This window comes from Zootoca vivipara, chromosome 8 (assembly GCF_963506605.1).
Source record: "Zootoca vivipara chromosome 8, rZooViv1.1, whole genome shotgun sequence".
Taxonomy (NCBI): Eukaryota; Metazoa; Chordata; class Lepidosauria; order Squamata; family Lacertidae; genus Zootoca; species Zootoca vivipara.
In genome coordinates this window covers 84,279,554-84,304,233 of record NC_083283.1, presented here as the reverse complement: position 1 = coordinate 84,304,233, position 24,680 = coordinate 84,279,554, and the positions used below count along the sequence as shown (strand labels likewise).

Sequence of the window (24,680 nt, the reverse complement as noted above, 5' to 3'; positions counted from 1 at the left end):
TACTGGCCAATGCCCTAGGCAAGCACCCTTTGGATACTCCTTTTGGGTGGTCTAATAGAAACAGTGAAATGGCAAGGAAATCGTTAAATGAAATAGAATTAGATTTGATAAGATTTCACATTTCTACAAATATCTGTTTCTACTCAAATTAGTCAATTTCATGAATTTTTGGTATACTCTTCTTCTTCTTCTTCTTCTTCAATTCATCAGTAGATCCCAGGGCAGTTCATAACACAAAAATAGACTTTTTCATGCCCGCCCTACTCTGAAAACATCCACTGACTGTTCCATTGGGCAACACGGTCTCTAAGTTGCTACAGATACAGGTGCTTGGCGAAAAAGCATTATGTAAGCGTTCATGTAACCCTTGAAAATTAAAAAAGAGACTAGTTTGCCAAAAAGTAGTTTTGAGGTGCCCTGTTATTCCCTGTTTGTAGGGAGTGCAGCCAAGATAAATCCTAAGTGATGAGTTGATAAGACTGTAGAAGGAATGGGCTTCAGTCCTAAGTAGGCTTCTGCTAGTGCAGGGGTAGGCAACCTAAGGCCCATGGGCCGGATGTGGCCCAATCGCCTTCTCAACAGTCCAGGAATCAGCGTGTTTTTACATGAGTGGAATGTGTCCTTTTATTTAAAATGCATCTCTGTGTTATTTGTGGGGCCTGCCTGGTGTTTTTACAAGAGCAGAATGTGTGCTTTTATTTAAAATGCATCTCTGGGTTATTTATAGGGCATAGGAATTTGTTCATTATTATTTTTTGAAATATAGTCTGGCCCACCACATGGTCTGAGGGACAGTGGACCGGCCCACGGCTGAAAAAGGTTGCTGACCCCTGTGTGTGGAGAGAAGGGTACCTTTTAGCAGTTCTTCCTTCCCTGTAGTCCTCTACGGTGCCTCTCATACTGTTTTCAGCCACAGAGAGCTGTGGAGGGAGGGGAAATCAGTGAAAATTGCCGCCCGCCCCGTGCAACTTCTGCCAGCAGGGTGACATGCAATCATGCACTCTACCTGTCTCTTACCTGGAGTCTGGCTCCTGCTGAGGTCTGATAAGGAGGCCAGTAGCTGATGTACTGCAAGGTTCTCTGCAGATCAGGGTTGAATTCCCTTACATGCATATCACCAGCAAACAACCACGAGAAGAGTCAAAACCTGCTGAGGGAACAAGGCTCCTGAGATTTCCCCATGACAGGCAGAAGAGCCAAATGCCACATTCACATGTGGGCTGGCAGTGTGTGTGATTCATTCTGTTTGCTTGTTTATGTATTTATTCATTTTAAAATCAGGACCATGGAGGGTGGAAGAGTGTTTTCTTTAACTCTTTGCACCTGCACTATAATCCTGGCAGTGGCATCTTCCCTCATGGCAGAGACACGCTTCAAGGTGATATTTGTCAAGACCACAACCTTGGGGGAATAAGTTTCATTTTTTTAAAAAAATAATTTTTATTGGATTTTAACAATAATTCATACATCAATCCATCCATAATTATTCCAACATAATTCTCTTCAGAACACCAAAAAGAAAAAAAGAAAAAAATCAAAAAAAGATATTAAAAATAAAAACAAAATAAAACACATCACCAAAAATTTAAAACCTTATCATTTTTCCTAAACATTATCCCATGGGCTTCCCCAGACCCCCCCCCCCTTATTGATTTTCATTTGCCAAGTCACCTTTTACAATTTTCATTTTTACTATTTACAAATTATTCCAATCTCATTAAACTTATATTTATCTATTTAGCCATTTATTCAAATTATCTATTAATTCTTATATTTATTTATCTCCTTCATTCCCTCCTTCCCCCCGCACCCCAGATCTCCCCCTGCCACTGAGAGTTTCCAGAATGCTGAGGACAAGCAGGGGATGGTTCTTTTCCAGCTGGATGTCCCCCCCCCACTCCGGAAGCGCCCCCCCCCTGCCACCAGAAGACATCTGAAGGCAGCCCTGTTTAGGGAGGCTTTTATTGTTTAACAAATTAGTGCATTTTAATGTTTCTGTTGGAAGCTGCCCAGAGTGGCTGGGGAAACCCGGCCAGATGGGCGGGGTATAAATAAATTATTATTATTATTATTATTATTATTATTATTATTATTATTATTATTATTATTACCAAGGGATCCCAGAATGGAGACGACTCACAGGGGCAGGTGGAACACCCAGCTATCTGGGGGAATAAGTTTCAGTTTTGAATTTTTTAAAAAACCAAACTCCTCATGTCTTCATCCGGACTAGTTTTATTTATCCTAGAGAGGTCATTTCTTACGTTTTCCTCCTTAAGTGCAAGAGCCGAAATGTTTGTCACTTGAAAATTAAATAAGGCGTTCTGGTGAAGCCAGGTGGTCATGGCTTAGGAAATAGAAATTTTTGCATGCACAAGGATCTCAGATGCGGCATTCACTTTTTTCCAATTCAGGTGGATAAAGTTTGAAGAGAAAGTGGAAGATGGAGGAGAGCGCTGGAGCAAGCCTCACGTGACAACGCTCTCCCTTCACAGCCTGTTTGAGCTACGGACATGTATCAAGAGAGGAGCTGTCCTGCTGGATTTGGAAGCTCGCAGTTTTAAGCAAATACTTGGTATGTGGGAAGTGTGCATAGATCCCCTGCTTGTTCAGAGAAGCCTGCCCCTCATTAGTCAAGTACGAGTGCTCCTTGAGTGTTATTATCGCCAGCTCTGCCTTGTTAATTGGTCACGGTAACTTATGTTGCTATCAGATAAACGTCACTGTCGGTTCTTTCCCCATTTCACTTCCCAGTGGCCTACATTCTGTTCCCTACCTCCACCCTCCATGGTGCAGAAGGGGGAATTTCAGCAACTTATAAAGGGGACCACCCTAACTGAGGGACTCCCCGATTATCAGACGAGTCAATAATGGGTGGTTTGTACGGTAATCCTTCTCAACGGATTCATTTCCATGTCATTGGAAAACTGCTCTTTCTTTGCATGATGGTGATTTATATTAAAGGTTCTTCAGCTTTTCTAGTAAGGCGGTTTTAAAAAAATTTAAAATATATATATATAAAGGCTTCTTCAGTAGATGCCAAAGATGATAAATGTTTACAGCAAAGGGGAAGGGGGAGCCCTTATTTTGAGAGGACTCACTTTGTGTTTGTTTTGTGTTCAAGAAAAGGTGATTGGAATCCAAATAGAGAACCACGCCCTCAGGCCAGAGCTCTCAAAGAAACTCATGTATGTCTTGCTCCTCAAGCCCCAGCACCACATCACCAAATCTCAGCTGAGGATGCTGGTTGAGATGGGTGTGGCCTCCTGCTCCGGTAAGTGGTCCTTGCACTAGCCCTCCGGGTCCCATCCCTTGCTCTTTAACTCCAGGCTACAGCAAACAGGCAACCAGTGTGTAGGACAACGTTCAGGCACCAGAAATCCACTTACCTATAAGCTAAAGATTGCCTCCTTTTATTCAACTCAGTATGACTTATTTAGGGACCCAGGTGGCGCTGTGGGTTAAACCACTGAGCCTAGGGCTTGCTGATCAGAAGGTCGGCGGTTCGAATCCCTGTGGCGGGGTGAGCTCCCGTTGCTCGGTCCCAGCTCCTGCCAACCTAGCAGTTCGAAAGCACGTCAAAGTGCAAGTAGATAAACAGGAACCGCTACAGCAGGAAGGTAAACGGCGTTTCCGTGTGCTGCTCTGGTTCGCCAATAGCGGCTTTATCATGCTGGCCACATGACCTGGAAGCTGTACGCCGGCTCCCTCGGCCAATAATGTGAGATGAGCGCCGCAACCCCAGAGTCGGTCACGACTGGACCTAATGGTCAGGGGTCCCTTTACCTTTACCTTATGACTTAGTTATGATTAGGAGTACACTTAGGCACTAATCCCAGGAGGAATGACTGCATAACTGGATTCAGATGTGCTGGTGGAACCATGATGGGTCTATGTTAAGGTATCAATAATTTACTCCTTTTAAAGCAGGGGGAGGGAACCTGGCAGCTTCCAGATGTTGTAGGGCTACAGATCTCACCATCCCTGGCTGGGCTGGCTGAGTTGAAATCCAGTGTCATCTGCAGGAGCACAGGTTATCCATCCTCATTATCAAGGCAACGCCTTTTGAAGGGGCAGCAACTCACTAATATGCTCCTGTGTGTAGTCTTTCGATGGAATTGTGTTTAGAAGTGTCATAGGGCTTTCTCTATTTTTGCTTTGGTTTTTAATTTCTGTTGCAGACAAAGCTAACAGCCGCTCAGATCTAGTGGGTGAGGTCTCAGAGGTGCCCCTAAAGGAACAAGTAAGTAATGTGTGGTGCATGTAGGGAGAGAGGGAAGGTTGCAGAGTGCTTCAAAGGCCCATGTGTTGTCCTGGTGGGAAAACATCTCCACACAGCACCCCTTTTTAAATTCTGTCCAATCAGTTCCTCATAGCTTTGAAAGACCATACCTGCTTCTAGCTCTCAGCTCTGAGGTTTGGATGGGATTTCATTCAGGGAGGGATGCCCTTTACGTTAAGGAACACAAAAGAAGCAAGCATCCTTCGGTTAGAGTTAGGGGCGGGAGATGTGGCTCTCCAGATGTCATTGGACTCCAACTTCCACCAGCCCCAACTTCCATGGTCAACGGTCAAGGATGGGGGCAGCTGTGAGCTGTAGTTCAGTAGCATTCAGAGGACCAGTAACATCTGGTTTTCCCATCCCTGGAACCAGGGCTTTTTTTCTTGCCGGAACATGCTGGAACACAGCGCCTTGCTCCCCTTTAATGAGTGAAGGCATGTAGGGACACAATCTGAACCTATAAGATAGTGTAGCCCGACATCTTGTCACGTGATTGCGGTTTCAAGATGGTGTCGGTGTCTGAGTGGGCAACTGAGCTGAGTTCTGGCACATTTTTTCTACAAAAAAGCATTGCCTGGAACAACAGAAGGAGTGTTTTTTCCAGTCCTCTCAGTATTTAGGTTTGCAGTGTCTTCCTAGCACAATCCAGCCAACATTGCCATTTCCAGTGACCCATCCTGGCACTGCAAGGGAAAAGTGAATCTATTTGCAGTGCCCTCACTTGCCAGGAATCCAGGTGGCGCTGTGGGTTAAACCACTGAGCCTAGGGCTTGCTGATCAGATGGTCGGTGGTTCGAATCCCTGTGACGGTGGTTCGAATCCCTGTGACGGGGTGAGCTCCCGTAGCTTGGTCCCAGCTCCTGCCAACCTAGCAGTTCGAAAGCACGTCAAAATGCAAGTAGATAAATAGGTACCGCTAAAGCGGGAAGGTAAACGGCGTTTCCGTGCGCTGCTCTGGTTTGCCAGAAGCGGCTTTGTCATGCTGGCCACATGACCTGAAAGCTGTACGCCGGCTCCCTCGGCCAATAATGTGAGATGAGCGCTGCAACCCAAGAGTCGGTCATGACTGGACCTAATGGTCAGGGGTCCCTTTACCTTTACCACTTGCCAGGGCAGGGCAGTCTTGCTTAGGCCAGGCTGCTTTAGCACTCATTTCAGTGGTTTTTGTCAGGTGAATGAAATGTGTGTGTTATGTACTGAGCTGAATCCTAGAACAATAGGATTCAGAATCAGCGGGAGCTACCCAATCCAACTCCAGGTGGAAGTGAATCCGCAACCTGATTGGCCTGCTGGAGCAGCCAATCAGGCGGCTGGCAGAAGTGAATCTGCTACCTGATTGGCCTGTAGGAGCAGCCAATCAGGCTGCAGGCAAAAGTCAATCCACAATATAATTGGCCCACAGGTGTAGCCCTGAAGTAGCCAATCACGCAAGGCCCATTGTGTAAATAATGTATATAAGCAGATGGTTTTGGGAAAAGAGCGATTCGTCTTCTCTTCTCCTCCTTGATGACTATGAGCTGAATAAAGAGCATGAAATTCACTCTTGACTCCGAGTATATTTCACTGGCGACGAAGGTGGGATCCTGCTGAGCTGACCGCCACCACGCACTGCACCGCAGCACCGCCACCTGCTGCACCGCTGCATCGCACCGTGCATCCAGGCTTCAGCTCCAGGACCCAAGGAACCCAGAATGGCAACCGACAGCAGCTTCTCGCCATTCAAACCAGCATCAGGAGACTGGGAAGGGTACGCCGCCCGTTTCAACTTCCTCCTGCAAGCGAAAGAAGTCACCAACGATGCCATGAAGAGGGCGACATTCTTCAGCGTCTGTGGAGAGGAGACGTTTGAAATCGCCCGGGCTCTCCTTGCACCTAGAGATGTCGCTACCGTCTCTTACAAAACAATAATGGAACGGCTGAAGGAGCACTTCTCACCACAGCCCTCGGTGGTAGCTTGCCGAAATGCCTTCTACGCAAAACGGCAAGCCCCGGGGGAAACCATAACTGGGTTTGTGACCTCCCTCCGCCAAGCCGCCCGGTTATGCAACTTCTCAGAATTGGAGAACATGCTTCGTGACCGCCTCGTCGGTGGCCTGAGGGACGAGATGTTGCAACGACGCCTCTACGCCAAAAAAGACCTCACGTTCCAGATTGCTCTGGAGGAAGCCCTGGCAACCGAAGCCGCCGAGAGGTCAACGCAAGAGGCACGACCGGCCCCGCCATCCCAACCGAGGGTCTACCACGAAGACCTCACCGACGAATCCGAATCTGACAGGGAGGAAGTACACCGAGTACAGCGGCGCACTCAAGCAGCACACACACCACAGCAGCCTCGACGAGAAGGAGGGAACTGTGCAAGCTGCGGGGAGAACCACGAGAGGAGGACCTGTCGTTTCCGCAACGCAGAGTGCAGGCAGTGCAGAAAATTGGGACACATCGCCCGGGTGTGTCGGGCTCGACTCACCCGTCGACAAGCATCAGATGACCGACCCAGGAGCCCCAGGTCACACGGCACCATGCACCAAGGCAACTCGACGGAGATCACGGACTACCAGGTATTCCAGTTGCCCCATCCCAGCACAGAGAAAATTTATATAGAGGTACAGATAGAGGGAGCCCCATGCCGCATGGAGCTGGACACGGGTTCAACTCTATTCATAATCTCGGCCCGAACATTAAGGGAACTGTGCCCTAATGGGGGTCCCAAACTAAGGCCGGCCCCATTCACCCTCCGGGACTTCCAGAAACGTAAGGTCCCTACTATGGGGGTGGGGACCTTCAGGGTGCAATATCGAGGGCGAAAGCAACAATTGGACTTGCTGGTAGTTAAGGGCCCCTACGTTAGCTTACTGGGACTGGCATGGTTTGGACCTCTGGGGCTAGCCGTTACCGGGGTGAACCGCACTAGCTTACAAGTGGACGTGGACGCCATATGCAAAGAGTTTCCAGGGGTTTTCGATGGGGCATTGGGACGATATACAGGACCCCCCATTGCCCTACAGCTAGACCCCGCTGTACGACCCATCAGGCACAAGGCCCGCCGGGTCCCGTTTGCCCTGAAACCCCGCATAGACGAGGAATTGGACCGGCTCGTGGAGCAAGGAGTGCTGGAGCCGGTGCCCAACGCCCCCTGGGAAACTCCAATTGTCACACCCGTCAAGCCTAACGGTTCGGTCCGCATCTGTGCAGACTACAAATGCACCATAAACAAGGCTCTCACGGCCCATGCATACCCAGTGCCAGTGGTCAGCCATGTCCTCGCCACCCTGGCTGGGTCAAAAATCTTTGGCAAACTGGACTTGGCCCAAGCGTATCAACAGTTGCCTGTGGACGAAGCCACAGCAGAGGCTCAGACGATTGTGACGCACAGAGGGGCATTCAGAGTAAAGCGGCTGCAATTTGGCGTTAGCGTGGCACCAGGCATATTCCAGAATCTAATGGACTCTCTCCTTAAAGGGATTCCTGGTGTCACCCCCTTCTTCGATGATGTACTGATCGCCGGGCCCACACCAGAGGAATTTGAGGACCGCCTCCGCTCCGTCCTGCACCGTTTCCAGACGGCGGGCCTCAAGGTGAAGCGGGAAAAGTGTTTACTGGGAGTGCCGCAGGTGGACTTTCTGGGATTTAAGGTGGACGCAGAAGGGGTCCATCCAACCGGTGACAAGGTACGGGCCATTTGTGAGGCCCCAGCGCCCAAGAGCAAGCCCGAACTTCAGTCATTCTTGGGACTATTGAACTTTTACCATGCCTTCCTTCCCCATAAGGCAGCGGTAGCGGAGCCCCTACACAGACTCCTAGATAAAAGGGCCCCTTGGGTGTGGGGCCAGCGACAAAGGGCCGCATTCCAGGCAGTCAAGGACTTGCTCGTCTCGAACTCGGTCTTAGCACACTTCGACGAGAGGCTGCCAGTGGTGCTGGCATGCGACGCCTCTCCCTATGGCATCGGCGCTGTCCTGGGACACCAACTCCCGGATGGAAGAGAGGTGCCGGTGGCATACTTCTCCCAGACGCTTGCTGCAGCCGAACGAAACTACTCACAGATTGACAAGGAGGGTCTGGCAATCGTGAAGGGCGTAAAAAAATTCCATGATTTCTTGTACGGGCGGCCCTTTACCATAGTGACTGACCACAAGCCGTTGCTTGGCCTGTTTGCCCCTGAGAAGCAGACCCCCCAAGTGTTGTCTCCACGTGTCCTCAGGTGGTCAATTTTCCTTGCCGGCTACCAGTATGCACTAATCCACCGCCCTGGGAAGGCGATGGGCCACGCAGACGCCCTCAGCAGGCTACCACTACCAGAAACAGGCCCCGACCCAGCGCCTGCGCAAGAGGTTATGACCCTGGAGCTGCTTCCCGACCGACCCATTCAGGCACAAGAAGTTGCGCACCATTCCACAAAAGATAGGGTCATCTCCCGGGTCCTGGACTGGGTGTGGCGAGGATGGCCCAGCAGCAGCCCCGGGCCAGAATTCGCTGGCTACACAAACCGCAAACATGAACTGTCGGCCCACAAGGGGTGCCTGTTATGGGGAAGCAGGGTTGTTGTTCCCCAGCCCCTCCGCAAAAGGGTCCTCACAGCCCTACACGAGACACACCCAGGGGTAGTGAGGATGAAGGCCCTTGCCAGGAGTTATGTGTGGTGGCCGGGGATTGACAGAGAGATAGAGGCCTGGGTCCAACACTGCCAGACCTGCCAAGAATCCCGCCCGGATCCCCCAAGGGCCCCAGTCCAGCCCTGGGAGTCCGCCCGACATCCATGGTCACGCTTGCACGTGGACTTTGCTGGCCCCTTCCAGGGAAAAACATTCTTCATAGTGGTGGATTCCTACACCAAATGGCTGGAGGTCGCACTGGTACCATCCACTTCTACGGCGGCAGCCATCCGGGTACTACGTAAGCTGTTTGCGACCCACGGGCTCCCTGACACCCTCGTCTCGGACAATGGAACCGCATTCACGTCAGAGGAGTTCCAGACCTTCACAGCGCAGAACGCCATCCGCCACATCCGCTCAGCACCATTCCACCCTGCCACCAATGGCCAAGCGGAGCGCATGGTGCGGACCACCAAGGACAGCCTCCGCCGCATGACACAAGGGGACTGGGAATACCGCCTTGCCGCATTTTTTCTAGCACAGCACAGCACCCCAAGCACAACGACGGGCCGGAGCCCAGCTGAATTACTAATGGGCCGGCGCCTTGCAACTAGACTGGACCGACTTCACCCCGACAGAGCTCAGGATGAGGTAGTGGTGGGGAAAGGCAGGAACCCCCGGACATTTGTGGCCCAGGACCCAGTGTATGCAAAGAATTTTGGGGCAGGCCCAGCATGGGTACCCGCCACAGTCACCAAGGTGACCGGTCCCGTGTCGTACGAGGTACTAACGGAAGGGGGGCAATGTTGGCGCCACCACTGCGACCAGATACGGCGACGATTCCCAGGAGGAACCCGGGAGGAGAGCGGGACAGAGGGGTCCCAAGGGGACAGCAGGGCAGTGAGGCCTGTAGAGCGAGAGGGGTGGGCAGAGGAAGCAGAAGCAGTAGGCACAGAGGGGCGCCCCGAGGCTGGAAGGACACCGGAACCAGAGCTACAACCTAGTGGTTCAGTGGCACCAGACCAGACAGCCCCGGCACAGCCAGCAGCCTCGGAACACGAGCCAGAACCAGAACCCCTGACCAAGGAACACCCCAGGCCACAACGCACACGGAGGCGGCCAGCAGACCTTGGGGACTACGAATGCAACTTCCCGGGCAGGACTGGAACTTAGAGGGGAGGGGTGTTATGTACTGAGCTGAATCCTAGAACAATAGGATTCAGAATCAGCGGGAGCTACCCAATCCAACTCCAGGTGGAAGTGAATCCGCAACCTGATTGGCCTGCTGGAGCAGCCAATCAGGCGGCTGGCAGAAGTGAATCTGCTACCTGATTGGCCTGTAGGAGCAGCCAATCAGGCTGCAGGCAGAAGTCAATCCACAATATAATTGGCCCACAGGTGTAGCCCTGAAGTAGCCAATCACGCAAGGCCCATTGTGTAAATAATGTATATAAGCAGATGGTTTTGGGAAAAGAGCGATTCGTCTTCTCTTCTCCTCCTTGATGACTATGAGCTGAATAAAGAGCATGAAATTCACTCTTGACTCCGAGTATATTTCAGTGTGTTTTATATAAATGTTTGTTTCTTTGCTTGTGTGGAATTTGGCCTAGTGGTGAAATGCATGGGTACCCAGCAGCCCCTGCCTGGCTTCATTGTGAGTGAAGGTCACATCATCACTAGAATGACCTCTGATTTTTGATATCTTCCTGGCAGTGTTCAGAATTGTTGGCTGTACCATTGAGACTGAGAAACTTCCCAGGTGATGCTTTTATTTCAGATCAAGGAATGTGCACCAGCAGCCTCCCTAGTTTGGTCACTCCGCAAAAAAAGAGTTAATTGTTGTTGAGGTCTCCCTCTCTCCTCCACATGTTCTGTCACCTTACCGTTGCTTTCTGAGCTATGGATCACCAACCCTAGGTTTTTCTCTCACTGCAGCTTAATAATCACTTCAAGAAGAAGATTCCAGCTGGGACTGAAGTGGCCAACATTCTTGTAGGAGAAGCCAGCTTCCTGGAGAAACCTTTTGTCGCTTTTGTACGTCTGCAGGAACCAGTGCTTCTCGGGGGCTTAACAGAAGTTGCTTTCCCTAGCAGGTAAGAAGCAAACAAGGAGCTGGGCAGGACAGCAAAGTTTCCTCTGTGGATGCTGGAGTAAAAGGGGTGTCCTGCAGTTTTTGGCATAGGAAATTACTACAGTTGTCTGTGTTCTGATACACAACTAGATGGCTGTAGCTACACACAAACAGCATTGCCATATGTCCTCTTTTTCCAGGACACATCCTCTTTTTCATGGGTAGAGTCGCCATAGCAACCCATAGTTAAAAGTAGAAGTCGGCAAATGTGTTCTCCTTTTTTGCTCTTCAAAATATGGCAAACCTACACTTGGGTAGCTAGCTAGGTTCTACCTCCTGAAGATATAGTGGGCAAGAGATTATCAGGTGTCAGCCAGCTGACGTATGCCTGAATAGCCGTGTTTCAATGCATTGTTGCCCCGTGGCACGGCAACACCTGAGGGGCTGAGGCATACCTGCCAAGTTGCTGTCAGAGAAATAAGGGACTGGGCCGGAAATAGCAGACCGGAAGTAGCGCTGCCGCCATTTTGGAACTGGGCGGAGCATGCTCAGAAGTGACTTTTGATGCTGCTTTGCCCAGTTCCAAAATGGCGCCAGAAGTCGCACTGCAGCCATTTTGGAACTGGGCAGAGCAGCATCAAAAGTCGCTTCTGAGCATGCTCCGCCCAGTTCCAAAATGGCTGCCGCGCCAGAATAAACCGGGGGGGGGGACAAAAAAATCCGTTTTTTCAGCTAGGAACAGCTGGAAAAACGGGGATTTCCCGGGGAAAACGGGAGACTTGGCAGCTATGGCTGAGGTGGTGGGAAACCATTTAAATTGGTTAACTGGCTTCAACAAGGCCACACTTCAGGCCATTCTGAAATATTCTCAATCTATTCATTGCTAAGGCTGTGAACAGCAGTCAATCCCATATTTGCCAGGATTGTGGAGATTGCGCTCAGTGGCAAGCCATTGCCGTGGTGTTTCTTTCTCCCCATTCTTTTGAGAAATAATTTGTTCCATTTCAGTCGCCATCTTGCTCCTTCCACTTACGCGTACGGCATGATGGCAGCCAGTCCCACACAACTTAGGGCAGCGATAGCCAATACGATGCCTCCATGTGTTGTTGGACTACAACTTCCATCAACCTCAAACAGAGGCCATGCTAACTGGGACTGATGGAAGTTGTAGTCCAGCACACTTGGAAAGCTATCTCTGGTTTAGGGCATTCTCAGTTAGGCAGGATTCTCTTTTTCTGTCAGTCCTTGGCCAAACCCTGAGCCAGACTACACCTGGGGGTGCTGGCAAACCAAGATCCATAGGGCTAGAGGCAAGTTAAGACAGGCTGGTTCCCGAGTGGGCTGGTAAGTAGGAAGAGAACCAGAGATGGAAGGAGCATTGACAGGTGGCCTGGTGGCCAGCTTTCAGGTCAAGCAGATAAAGAGGAAAGAGTTGTCCAGACTGAGGACCCCAGCCTAGAGCATCAGTCCTACAGAGACAAGCCTAACTGGTTCCTCAGGTCACCTGCTCCAGATGGGCAAATGAGTCACTGTTTTCTCACTCTGACCGCTGTATCAAGCATGTTGCAGCGCAATAGAAGACCAGCCTGCGAGCTTCCTTAGTAGTGCGAGGAATAAAGCGTCTGAGCCCCATCGCCTCAGCAATTTGTGCCAAGTTTAGGATTGAGGCCTCAGTGAGCTGCTTGCTTTGAAAGGAGGGAAATGAGCTCATCTTTGACACCTTCTTCCTGACGTTGCTGTGACTCTATCCAGGTTCCTCTTTATCCTCCTGGGTCCCAGAGCCAAAGTGAAGGCTTACCATGAAATTGGCAGGGCTGTGGCTACTCTCCTGACAGACGAGGTGAGTTTGGGTTCTGGCGGGGAGGTGCAAAGATCTGCTGCCGCTGCCATAAAATTAGAAAAGGTGGACCTTGAGCTTGTTTGGAGGTTCTAGCAGGGGAGCGCAGCTATCGTATACCCTTGACCGAAGAACGGTACACTCCTCCTATCTGGGATGGTCGTCCTCTTCCATTTTATAGATAAAATCTGTGATTAAATCAATGGGAAGTAAACTAGACTAAAACCGCACCACGAACCGTTAAGAGTCAATGTGAGGAAATAGAAAACTCAAGATGTTTGACCAAAGCAATGTCAAGTGCTATAAAGACCTTAAGAAAATTTATGTTTTAATATGGTTAATATTCCAACTCGGCATAGTAATAAAATAAGAAATAAAAATTGTATTTGGAAAATGAAAAATACAACGCCAAATAAGGAAGACTGTAAGAAACAGCAGAAGAACGAAGGGAAGTCGCAGAAAACTTTATTTTTTCTTCATCCTTTTTTTCTTCCCTCCTTTTTTCTTTTTCTTTCAGGTTTGTTCTAGAATTGTGATATACTTTGTATATTATACTTTTTATTAGATTACGAAATTATATTGGCTATTATATATATTACAAGAAACAATTGGAAATGATAATAATTATGAATGGATTGTAATAGTGTTTATTTTATAAAGTTAATAAAGATTATGTTTCAAAAAAATAAAATTAGGAAAGGTGCTGCACACTGTAGTTCTGGCATAGCATGATGGTGCTAAAGGCTGGAGAAGTCAACGGGTGATTAGCACCCCTAAAGTCAATCTTCTAATTGCCCAGGGGGGAAGAGGTCTTGGATTGCTAGGTAGGGTTGCCACCAGTTCAGACATTTTGAATGGACTGTCTATATTTTTCAGAACCCTATCGTAATTATCATGAAATGTATTATGAACATAGTTTGTTCATATTCTTTGTGAAATGACTATTGTATGACTGAGAAAACCTCATATACAGAAAAGCCCTGTTTCAAACTGATGTGTCTTGGAGGGGGGCGATTGGCTTCTGGAGGTAGCAAAGAGCAATAGCAAATCTGCTTGAAACTAATAAAAACAACTCCCCAAAGCATTTTTATATACGAAATATAATGCATATAATGTAGGAAAACTTCATATTATTACCGTGTTTCTCCGAAAATAAGACATACCCCGAAAATAAGACATAGTGATAGGCAGTTCAACCTTGTAGGTTAAACTGTACCATACTTAATAAAAAAAATAAGACATCCCCTGAAAATAAGCCACCGTGTGTTTTTTTAATAGGAAAAGTAAATATAAGACGGTGTCTTATTTTTTGGAGAAACACGGTATATAGGCTAGAAAGGAGCTGCATTATGCATTAGTGACTTATTTTTCAGCTGCAAATTTAATGATTAAAACATGTACCGGTAACTTTATAGTTTTGATTATACTTTGGCCCCAGTAAGCCCCTTGATGCTCTATCATTGACACAACAAATGACTGAATTGTCCATAATTTCCTCCATTTAAGGGTGAAGAGTTTTCTTGGCTTTTTAGACTGTGTAAAGTCATAAGTCTGTTTTGCTGCATGCAGGCAACCAAAACCACAAGAAGCCCTTGCGCTTTCCCGGAATGCGTTCCCGTGATTTGTCTTTCCTGTAAGCAGGCAGAGCTAGGACTAATACCATTCCTTTCCAGCTTTTCCAGAGGGTTGCCCGGAAAGCAAGAGACGCAGAAGATCTCACAGCAGGAATTGATGAGTTTCTGGATGAACTGACTGTCCTACCCCCGGGAAAATGGGACCCAACCACTCGAATTGCCCCCCCAAAATGCTTGCCCTCACCACAGAAGAGGTATGTGCAGAGAGGAGCTAGGAACAGGAAAGAAAGTTGCTGATTCTTAGATCTCTTTAGCTAAATTTTTAATATTGTAGAGATATTTGATTATATTCCTGTACACTGCTCTGGAATCTATGTTTCGGATGAAATGTTTTTTAAAATGATAAAAAATTAAGGGGACGGCAAATTACCTCGATGTGTTTCAAGCCGCTAATGTGAACATCCTCTACTATATCTCATTGCATTGGAGAGCCAGTGTAGTGTAGTGGTTAAGAGCGGTAGACTCATAATCTGGGGAACCGGGTTCGCATCTCCGCTCCTCCACATGCAGCTGCTGGGTGACCTTGGGCCAGTCACACTTCTCTGAAGTCTCTCAGCCTCACTCACCTCACAGAGTGTTTGTTGTGGGGGAGGAGGGGAAAGGAGAATGTTAGCCGCTTTGAGACTCCTTCGGGTAGTGATAAAGCGGGATATCAAATCCAATCCAAACTCTTCTTTGAAATTCTGGTCCTTGCCAGCCTCTCTGGCCCAAGGCATGCAAATGTTGCAGGCGCAAGGACCGGTTCCACTCCATGTGTGACACTGTTAGGCAACACAATCCCTGTTCCTCCAGCCACCAGGTCTTGTGTGGGTTCTGTTTTTATTTGCTTCTTTGCGAGAGGGCATCCTGGCTGCCTGTTCTGCCGCACAGTTCCATTGTTTCCTGAAACCAAACTACTTCAAAGCTGTGTGCCAGGCATAAACAAACTTGACCCTCCAGATGTTTTGAGACTACAGTTCCCATCATCCCTGACTACTTGTCCTGTTAGCTAGGGATGATGGGAGTTGTAGTCCGAAAACATCTGGATGGGTGAGTTTGCCTATGCCTGCTGTATGCACTACCTTCATGGTTGGTTGGTTTGTTTACTGCTGCCACCACTGCTATAATAATAATAATAATAATAATAATAATAATAATAATAATAATAATAATAATATATTATTTATACCCCGCCCATCTGGCTGGGTTTCCCCAGCCACTCTGGGTGGCTTCCAACAGAAAAATACAACACAATAATCTATTAAACATTAAAAGCCTCCCTGAACAGGGCTGCCTTCAGATGTCTTCTAAAAGTCTGGTAGTTGTTTTCCTCTTTGACATCTGTTGGGAGGGCGTTCCACAGGGCAGGCGCCACTACCGAGAAGGCCCTCTGCCTAGTTCCCTGCAACTTGGCTTCTCGCAACGAGGGAACCGCCAGAAGGCCCTTGGAGCTGGACCTCAGTGTCCGGGCAGAACGATGGGGGTGGAGACGATCCTTCAGGTATACTGGACCGAGGCCGTTTAGGGCTTTAAAGGTCAGCACCAACACTTTGAATTGTGCTCGGAAACGTGCTAACATGTGGGCTGCCTCAATGATTCCTGCCCTGCAGGGGGTGGACTAGATTTACCCTTGGGCTCTCTTCCAACTCTACAGTTCTATGATCAGATATGATGCTGTCCATTATTTACCTGGGTATTGTGCCATGAGGCATACGGAGGGTGTATCACTGCATCTTCCGTACAAGCCCCTGGAACCTGTCAGTGGCAGATAGGAATAGAGAGGAGAGCTGAGGATCAACGGCCCCCAACAGAATGCTGCTTCTTTGCAAGCCAGAATGCCTCTATCCTGAAAGGTGACCTCTTGTGTTCTTAGGATCTCCTTGCACTTCCGCGAGTGGAATCCTCACTCGAGTGGGCACTTGTCTGCCGCGGACGAGCGTCATCCCCATGGGCATCAGCACGTCAGTGAAGAGCTGAAGAGGACCGGAAGGTAAAACTCAGGGCAGGGAGGGGGGTGGTAGGCAGGGGCTTCACGCCAGGCCTCTGGAACGGGGAGGCTCACCGATACAGGGCTGGAGCAATGGCAGCTGGGGACTGGCCTGGAGTCAGAGGTGGGAAAGGGGCAAGGGGGACCAAAATAACCACATGCAGCAAATTAAAAACCCGGGATTAAGGAGCCTCTCCTTTTCTTCCCCCCTGCAGACTGTTTGGAGGGTTACTGAAGGATATCCAGAGGAAAGCCCACTGGTACTGCAGCGATTTCTACGATGCCCTCAGCATCCAGTGCCTTTCAGCCATCCTGTACATCTACCTGGCCACAGTCACCAACGCCATCACCTTTGGAGGGATGCTGGGAGATGCAACGGACAACATGCAGGTCTGAGCAAGAGTCCTGCTCGCAATGCCCACATGTGCTGTGTAGTTCTTAACACCTCTGCTCCCCCACCTCATGTTGCCACAGCAACCTGCACAGGCACACCGGGGGGGGGGAGAGAGAGAAGGTTGGCCATTTAACCAACCAGAGCCATGTGCTTCTTCCTGTGATTCAGGGTGTGCTGGAGAGTTTCCTGGGAACTGCTTTCGCAGGAGCCTTTTTCTGCCTGTTTTCTGGTCAGCCTCTCACCATCCTAAGCAGTACTGGGCCTGTCCTCGTCTTTGAGCGGCTTCTTTTCTCCTTCAGCAAGTAAGTACGTAAGGCCCTCATGTTGGCATGTCTTCGCGTTGGAAGCAAGCCTTTGGAGCTGTCCTTGCTTATGCCCCCTGAATGATGGGATTATTCAAGAGAGGTTGAATATATTCAAGAGAGAGGAGGGAGAGAAAGTAATAAAGAAAAGTTAAGAATTAAATAAAGAGGTTTAAAAAAGGATAGAAAAATAAGATTAAGAAAATAAAGATTTTCTGATTCTTCATCTGTCCACTATATAAAAACAATATTCATTTTGTCCAATCCAATATTACATCCAATAAAGAAACTTTCTATAAACAAACATTATATTCAATCCTCAAATTAAGATATCACTACTTCATTTTCTTTTCACGCAAAAAGTCTACGAGAAGTTTTCAATCTTTAACAAACGCTAACAATGACTTTCCTCTGAAAACATGTCATTTTTGCTATCCCAGCTAAGTCAAAGCAAAATAAATTATTAAAAATTATTTTGGTATGAAATAAAAACTTAGTTGGTCTTTAAGGTGCTACTGAAGGAATTATTTTTATTTTTATTTATTTTGCTTCGACTCAGACCAACACGGCTACCTACCTGTAACCAGCTAAGTCAGTTAGTTTCAACAGCTGTTCTTCCATTGTTGGTGATAACGGATCCTTCCTTATTTGTACATATAAGTGTTTTGCAGCCATAGCAGGATGTTCACTGTTTTTGGGAAATGTGTCAAAGCATTTACAGAGCATGGTTCAGTATGTCAAGCCCAGTAAGAAAGTCAGCCTAGCTTAATTTCCCAACATAAAAAGGATCATGCAATAGGCCTCAGCTGATCGAGTGCAAGCAGGCTATCACTGGATGAAAGCAAAGGGCTTGTCTCCTGGTGCAAAGTGTCTTGACCAGGCATTGCTGCTCAGCTGCCTTTAGCTCCGCTTGACATCTGAAGAGGCTGGTGCCTCTGGTGAGAAGAGGGACTCATTCTACCCCACCCCACCCTCCAGTGCAGGGATTCCATTGCTCATACAGTGGTACCTCTACTTACGAATTTAATGCGTTCCAAATGCACATTCATAAGTCGAAAAAAATTGTAAGTCGAATCCCATAGCAATGCATTGGGAGAAAAAATTCGTAAGTAGAAGCAACCCTATCTAAAAATTCGTAAGTAGTAAAAAATCCTATCTAAACCGCATCCAAGATGGCGGACGGAGCTCCATTCGTAAGTAGAAACATTCGTAAGTAGAGTTATTCGTAAGTAGAGGTACCACTGTAATTTGATAATTTCAGTTATTAACTGAGTGGTGTGCATGTGAGAAATAGATGGCCTCAGACTACTATCTCTTTCTGCCTTTTTGTAAGTGAGGGGAGCCGACCTGCAAGCTGGCAAGAGAAAGTGCTGAAATGTCGGTCTCCCAATAGCAGAAGACTGGCTGTAGATGTAACTCCTTAGCTTAGCTGCTATGTGCCTACCTTGTTGAGACACCAGGGCAAGAAAGTTAGAGTTGGACTTGTGGTTAACTGGCAGCTGTCTTGCAAATGAAGTGGCCCATTCAGGAATATTCCTTCCTTCCTTCCTTCCTTCCTTCCTTCCTTCCTTCCTTCCTTCCTTCCTTCCTTCCTTCCTTCCTTCCAGAGAATACAGCTTGGATTACTTAGAATTCCGCCTCTGGATTGGCCTCTGGGTGGCCTTCTTTGGCCTCATACTGGTGGCTACCGAAGCCAGTTACTTGGTGCAGTATTTCACACGCTTCACCGAAGAAGGCTTCTGCGCCCTCATCAGCTTCATTTTCATCTATGATGCAGTTAAGAAGATGCTGTCTCTGGTGGAACACTACCCAGTCAACTGGGACTACAAGATCAGTGATGTTACCTTGTACAGCTGCACCTGCCGGGTGCCAGAGAGAGGTGAGACGAGAAGCCCATGCTTGTTGCAATGGGTGGGTTGGAATGGCTGGGAAACCCTGCAGGGAAGCTGTTGTCTGCCTGTATCTCTAGTCTGATTGGTCCATGGTGGGTCACATCTGAGGAATTCTTCAGCTCAGGTTTTTTTCTGGCCCCCCCTCCCATCTTCAGTCAACAGTGGACTTGTGCAATGGTCCAGAATATGAACCAATGTTTTACATTATTATTTTATTTATTTATAATCTGCCTTTTTCCCTGATAGGGACTCAAGGCAGTTTATAGCAAAAAATAAGAACAGCTTAAAACATAGGAAAAACAATAATTAAAATAAAAACCAATTAAACATTGATAAAAGTAAAACTATTTGTGTATACATAAAAATATATTAAAATATATTTCCCATTCCCCATTGTTTCTATTACATTCTCAATATCTGATACATTTAGGGGCGCTGATAGCATATCTTTTTGATATTCTTCAATAGTTGGTATTTTAATATCTTGAAAGAAGTTCTCCACCTCATCCTCTGATATATTTTTTGGCCCTTCATATAATTTTTTGTAGAATTAAAAAAATTCATTATTTATATCTATTGATGAGGTCACTGCCATGTTATTTTCATTTCTTATTAAAAGTATTATTTGGTTCGCTTTCTTTTGTTTTAGATGATTAGATAGAATTTTTGTCGGTCTTTCTCCCTGTTCCCAGTATATTTGTCTTAAACTTAATAGGCTGAACTCAATTTTTTGAGCTAGTATATTATTCAGTTCTAATGTTTGCTGTTGTATTCTTTCATGTGTAACCTTAGATTTGCCATATCGCCCCATAGTGTTTTTAAAGAATTTTTTAGATTATTTTCTTTTAATCTTTGCAGTTTGGCCTTGTTGGCAGAGAAGGATATTATATCCTTCCCATTCCATCAGTCTTGACATTGAAGATTTGGAATTATTTTTAAAATATATTTGCGTTTCTTGGGTTATATATTGAATGAAGTTTTTTTTCATTTAATAATGATATATTAAGATACCATCTCCTCATACCTTCCCTGGGTTTTAGATAGTTTATATTCCAGTATTACTGCTGAGTGATCAGCTATAATGGGAATATCAATGTCACATTGGCTGGTAAAGAGATGTAATGATGTTGATGTTAGAAATACGTAAATCAATTCTATGCTGGGTATTATGAATTCCTGAAAAATATTATATGATTTTTCCTTAGGATGATACAATCTCCATGTATCCACTAAATTCCAATGTAACATATAGTTATTACAGTAATTGACTCTCTAACCTTTGTCCTTTTTTCCCTAGCTGCTGAGGTGGTATCCATCTGTGGATCTAAAATTTTATTAAAGTCTCCACCCATTATCAAGTGCTGATATGATAGAAAGCTTAATCTCTTAAAGCAGTTGTGAATAAACTTATGGTCATCAGTGTTTGGGGCATAGACATTTACTATTTCTATTTCTGTCCCTTCTGTTTTAATTACAACTATTAAACATCAACCATCTTCCTCTCTTATTGTATCTTGTATTTCATAAGACCAGCCTTTCCTAAATAAAATCATGACTCCCCTAGCATTTTCATCTAAGTTTGTTGAAAGAACTTCTTTTACCCATTGACATTTCAAACTTTGAGCCCCTTGTTCTGTCAAATGTGTTTCCTGTAGTAGACCTATATCAGCCTTTAATGACTGTAGATATTTGGGTGTTAGGATTTGTCTTCACCTGCCAGCAGAAGGATTGCAAGGAGGGAGCCAGTCTAGCTTCTCTAGAGAAGGCCCTCACCTGCACCCCCACCATATGTGCCTGGGAAGGTGGCAGGACCAAGAGAAGGGCATCCCCTGAAGATCTCAAAACCTGGGCAGGTTGTATGGGGAAATATAGTCTTTCAAACATCTTGGACCTAACCATTGACTGTTTCTTTCAGACAACTCTTCTCTTCTGAACGAGACACTGTTCCCTACCTTCAGCAGTTTGGGCGAGGTAAGAAATTAAATCATTTTCCATGATTAGGCTGTGAATGAAAGGAAACCAAGGTCCAAAGAGCCTACAGTATGTTGTGACTAATGCAGCTGACCAAAGGAGGATCAAGAATGTCATGTCCCTTGGAGACCTTGAATTATTTCCTGGTGTCATAGCTAGGATAGGTAGAATGCCCAAGGGGTCATCATGCAGTAGCCGTCCTGTTCCATCTCCACTGCCAAGATACATCGTCACCCTTATGTAGATTTAATGTCGCTCTTTTGAAAACATCACAGCCTCACAAATGCTAGACCACATTCTGCAGTCCTTCTGGAGTCATCCTGTAACTCCCCCCCCCAAAAAACCCCCAAATAGATACTCCTGCCCATTTTATTAGTTAATGATGAAGTGGCCCAGAGGGCAAGTTGCAATCATGGGATAATAATAATAATAACAAAACAACAACAACAACAACAACAACAACAATATATTATTTATACCCCGCCCATCTGGCTGGGTTTCCCCAGCCACTCTGGGCGGCTTCCAACAGAAATATTAAAATACAGTAATTTCTTAAAGATTAAAAGTTTCCCTAAACAGGTCTGCCTTCAGATGTCCTCTAAAAGTCTGGTAGTTGTTTTTCTCTTTGACATCTGATGGGAGGGCGTTCCACAGGGCGGGTGCCACTACTGAGAAGGCCCTCTGCCTGGTTCCCTGTAACTTGGCTTCTCGCAGCGAGGGAACCGCCAGAAGGCCCTCGGCACTGGACCTCAGTGTCCGGGAAGAGCGATGGAGGTGGAGACGCTCCTTCAGGTATACTGGACCGAGACCGTTTAGGGCTTTAAAGGTCAGCACCAACACTTTGAATTGTGCTCGGAAACGTACTGGGAGCCAATGCAGATCTTTCAAGACCGGTGTTATGTGGTCTCGGCGGCTGCTCCCAGTCACCAGTCTAGCTGCCGCATTCTGGATTAGTTGCAGTTTCTGGGTCACCTTCAAAGGTAGCCCCACGTAGAGGGCATTGCAGTAGTCCAAGCGGGAGATAACTAGAGCATGCACCACTCTGGCGAGACAGTCCGCGGGCAGGTAGGGACTCAGCCTGCGTACCAGATGGAGCTGATAAACAGCTGCCCTGGACACAGAATTGACCTGTGCCTCCATGGACAGCTGTGAGTCCAAAATGACTCCCAGGCTGCGCACCTGGTCCTTCAGGGGCACAGTTACCCCATTCAGGACCAGGGAGTCCCCCACACCTGTCCGCCTCCTGTCTCCCACAAACAGGACCTCTGCCTTGTCAGGATTTAACCTCAATCTGTTAGCCGCCATCCATCCTCCAACCGCCAACAGCAGGGATGAGCCTGCTGTGGGAGGGCAGGGGAAAGGGTCGTCCTGGCTGTGGCTGACAGTGACTGTAGCCTTGAGATGTGCAGCCAAGATGCACTCTTTCCCTTAACCCACCTACTAAGGCTGTCCTTTCAGCATCCTGGTGGTGAAAGGATCGGTCTGGGGAGATGCGCAGCACCTCTGTATGTTCCATGCCCCCCTCATTCAGATGTGGCCTAGGAGGAGTGGGCAAAAATGGACCCCTCTGGCACTCATCCACATTCTACATGTGCAAGCCCACTGCACTTCCATGTCGGTGATGGGACGCCACACCTGAGACAAAGGCACCTATGGCACACATTTCTCTGACCTTTGAGGGAGAGGGAGAGCCCCAGGGCTCAAGGGAAGCCGACAGAGGGCTGCCACCGCCACCCCGAATCACAGGGACCTCCACTTGAGGTAGCTGCCTCACATTGCCTGTTGGTCTGGACTCTGGCCAGCCCTGTCCTTGCTCCGAATCTTTGCCTACAGGGCGGTTGGGGACCAAGGAGAGGGAAGAAAGGCAGAAAGGGATGCTGTGCTTACAGAGAGACGGGCGCCTCTTCCGTTTCCCGTTTCCTCATCACGATGCTTGAAACTGGGATCGATTCCACAAAACATCCATCCTGGGCAACAGCACATCTTTCCGCCTTGCTCAGGGCTGGGATCCATTTCTTGCTCCACCGTGAGATTGCTGCTTTCTTCTCCACAGCAGTCGGAGTCTGGGAACTGGTCCCTGCTGACCAAGCAAGAGTGTGTGCAACTCGGAGGCCACCTAGTGGGCAACAGCTGCAACTACGTGCCTGACATCACTTTCATGTCTTACATTCTGTTCCTGGGAACATTTCTCTGCTCTATGGCCTTAAAGAACTTCAAGACCAGCCGCTATTTCCCCGCAGCTGTGAGTACCTCCCATCTCTCACCCATTCCCTGGATAAAGGGGTGGGCGGGTGGTTTCAATATGTGTGATTAGCACTACACCCTCCAAGTTCTTGGGGTGCGCCTACAGCTTCCCACCGGAACCTCTGGGCTGACAGATCCCATCCCCAGGAGAAAGGAAGGACGCCTTCATGCTTGCTCCTGGTTTCTACGTCACCAGGAAATCTCCTTACTTCCTTGGTGCTTCCTGGTGGGGCCCAGAAGATATTGCCCAGTGCTCAGTGTGAAAGGAATGCCTACATCCCGGGGCCACCGGGGCTTTGAGGGGAGGCAGGATTCCCTCAGTTCTGCGCTTTCTGTATCTGCAGATTCTGAACATAGCAGACACCAAGGCCAACTGAATAATCAATAAGCAAAAAGCTCAGCTCTGCAATCCTGGACTGCAGAGCAGTTGGCTAGAGCCTGGTGCTGATACTGCCAAGGCTGCAGATTTGATCCCTGTATAGGAAAGCTGCGTGTTCCTGCATTGCGGGAGTGGGACAACCAGATGATCCCCAGGGTCCCTTCCAACTCTACAATTCTATGATTCTAAACAAAATGTTTCAGTGTAAAGTCTGTTTGCTTTGCTCCCCTATCCTCCCACCCTCCCACCCACCCTCCCACCAGCCATCACTTAACTTTTTTTTTTGATGTGCTTGTCCTAGTGGTCCATGGTCCAGAGTGAGGCTTGCTGGTCACATTGACTGCATTAGATACTTTAGGGGAGGCAATGAGGTTTCTTTTCCCTTGATTCCTGCTTGCGAATTAGCGTGGGTTGTGTCCCTTGGCAGCTTGTCCGTTTTATTGCTCTTCTTTATTTCTTTACAGCCATTGGGGAATTGTTGAGAGGATGCAGACCTCTCTCCTCAAAGTAGAGCATGTTTGCTAGATTGCATGCTGCTACCATCCCTTCCCTCTCTCACCTGCATGTTCTTTGCTTAGTTCTCTCTCTCTCTCTCTCTCTCTCTCTCTCTCTCTCTCTCTCTCTCTCTCTCTCTCTCTCTCTCTCTCTCTCTCACACACACACACACACACACACACACACACCTCTTCCAGAGCCCACCATCCTCTCACACAAACATCTACAGTGATAAAGGAAGTATAATTTCACGTACTGGTTTATAGAAAGGAACACTTTTTATCGGATCATTCCTTATAAGGTGTTTCACTCCTGACTTTTCGGAATTTTAATAAAGTCCAGGACTTCTTTGGAATGGGGACACTAACCTTAACTTTGCATACTTGCGAGCGTAAACCTTGCTCTGCAAATCTCATGGCAATTATTTTGTTTGGTTTTTAGCTGAGGAGGCTGGTGGGCGACTTCTCCATCATCCTGGCTATCCTCATATTCTGTGGAATCGATGCTGCCCTTGGATTGGATACTCCGAAGCTCATTGTGCCCAACACATTCAAGGTGGGACTGGCTTGGAGCAAGCCAAAGAGTTGCTCTTCTAGGTTGCAGACTAAGTGCAAATGTTGGGTC

At 47.6% G+C, this 24,680-nt stretch overlaps 1 protein-coding gene across 2 annotated transcripts in view; it reads left to right on the top strand.

The window, feature by feature from the left end:
- SLC4A9 (solute carrier family 4 member 9) overlaps positions 1 to 24,680 on the top strand; it is a 53,407-nt gene that overhangs the window by 5,550 nt on the left and 23,177 nt on the right. For both annotated transcript variants that reach the window (XR_009558076.1, XM_060278134.1), the window contains exons 2-14: positions 2,415 to 2,575; positions 3,125 to 3,274; positions 4,182 to 4,243; positions 10,807 to 10,964; positions 12,695 to 12,782; positions 14,453 to 14,607; positions 16,266 to 16,382; positions 16,595 to 16,769; positions 16,942 to 17,075; positions 18,683 to 18,954; positions 20,883 to 20,938; positions 22,992 to 23,180; positions 24,498 to 24,611. Coding sequence is in view for 1 of the 2 variants with exons in the window: in XM_060278134.1 (XP_060134117.1) it covers positions 2,415 to 2,575; positions 3,125 to 3,274; positions 4,182 to 4,243; positions 10,807 to 10,964; positions 12,695 to 12,782; positions 14,453 to 14,607; positions 16,266 to 16,382; positions 16,595 to 16,769; positions 16,942 to 17,075; positions 18,683 to 18,954; positions 20,883 to 20,938; positions 22,992 to 23,180; positions 24,498 to 24,611 (1,831 nt within the window). In the remaining variant the exon portion in view is untranslated. The remainder of the gene's footprint in view (positions 1 to 2,414; positions 2,576 to 3,124; positions 3,275 to 4,181; positions 4,244 to 10,806; positions 10,965 to 12,694; positions 12,783 to 14,452; positions 14,608 to 16,265; positions 16,383 to 16,594; positions 16,770 to 16,941; positions 17,076 to 18,682; positions 18,955 to 20,882; positions 20,939 to 22,991; positions 23,181 to 24,497; positions 24,612 to 24,680) is intronic.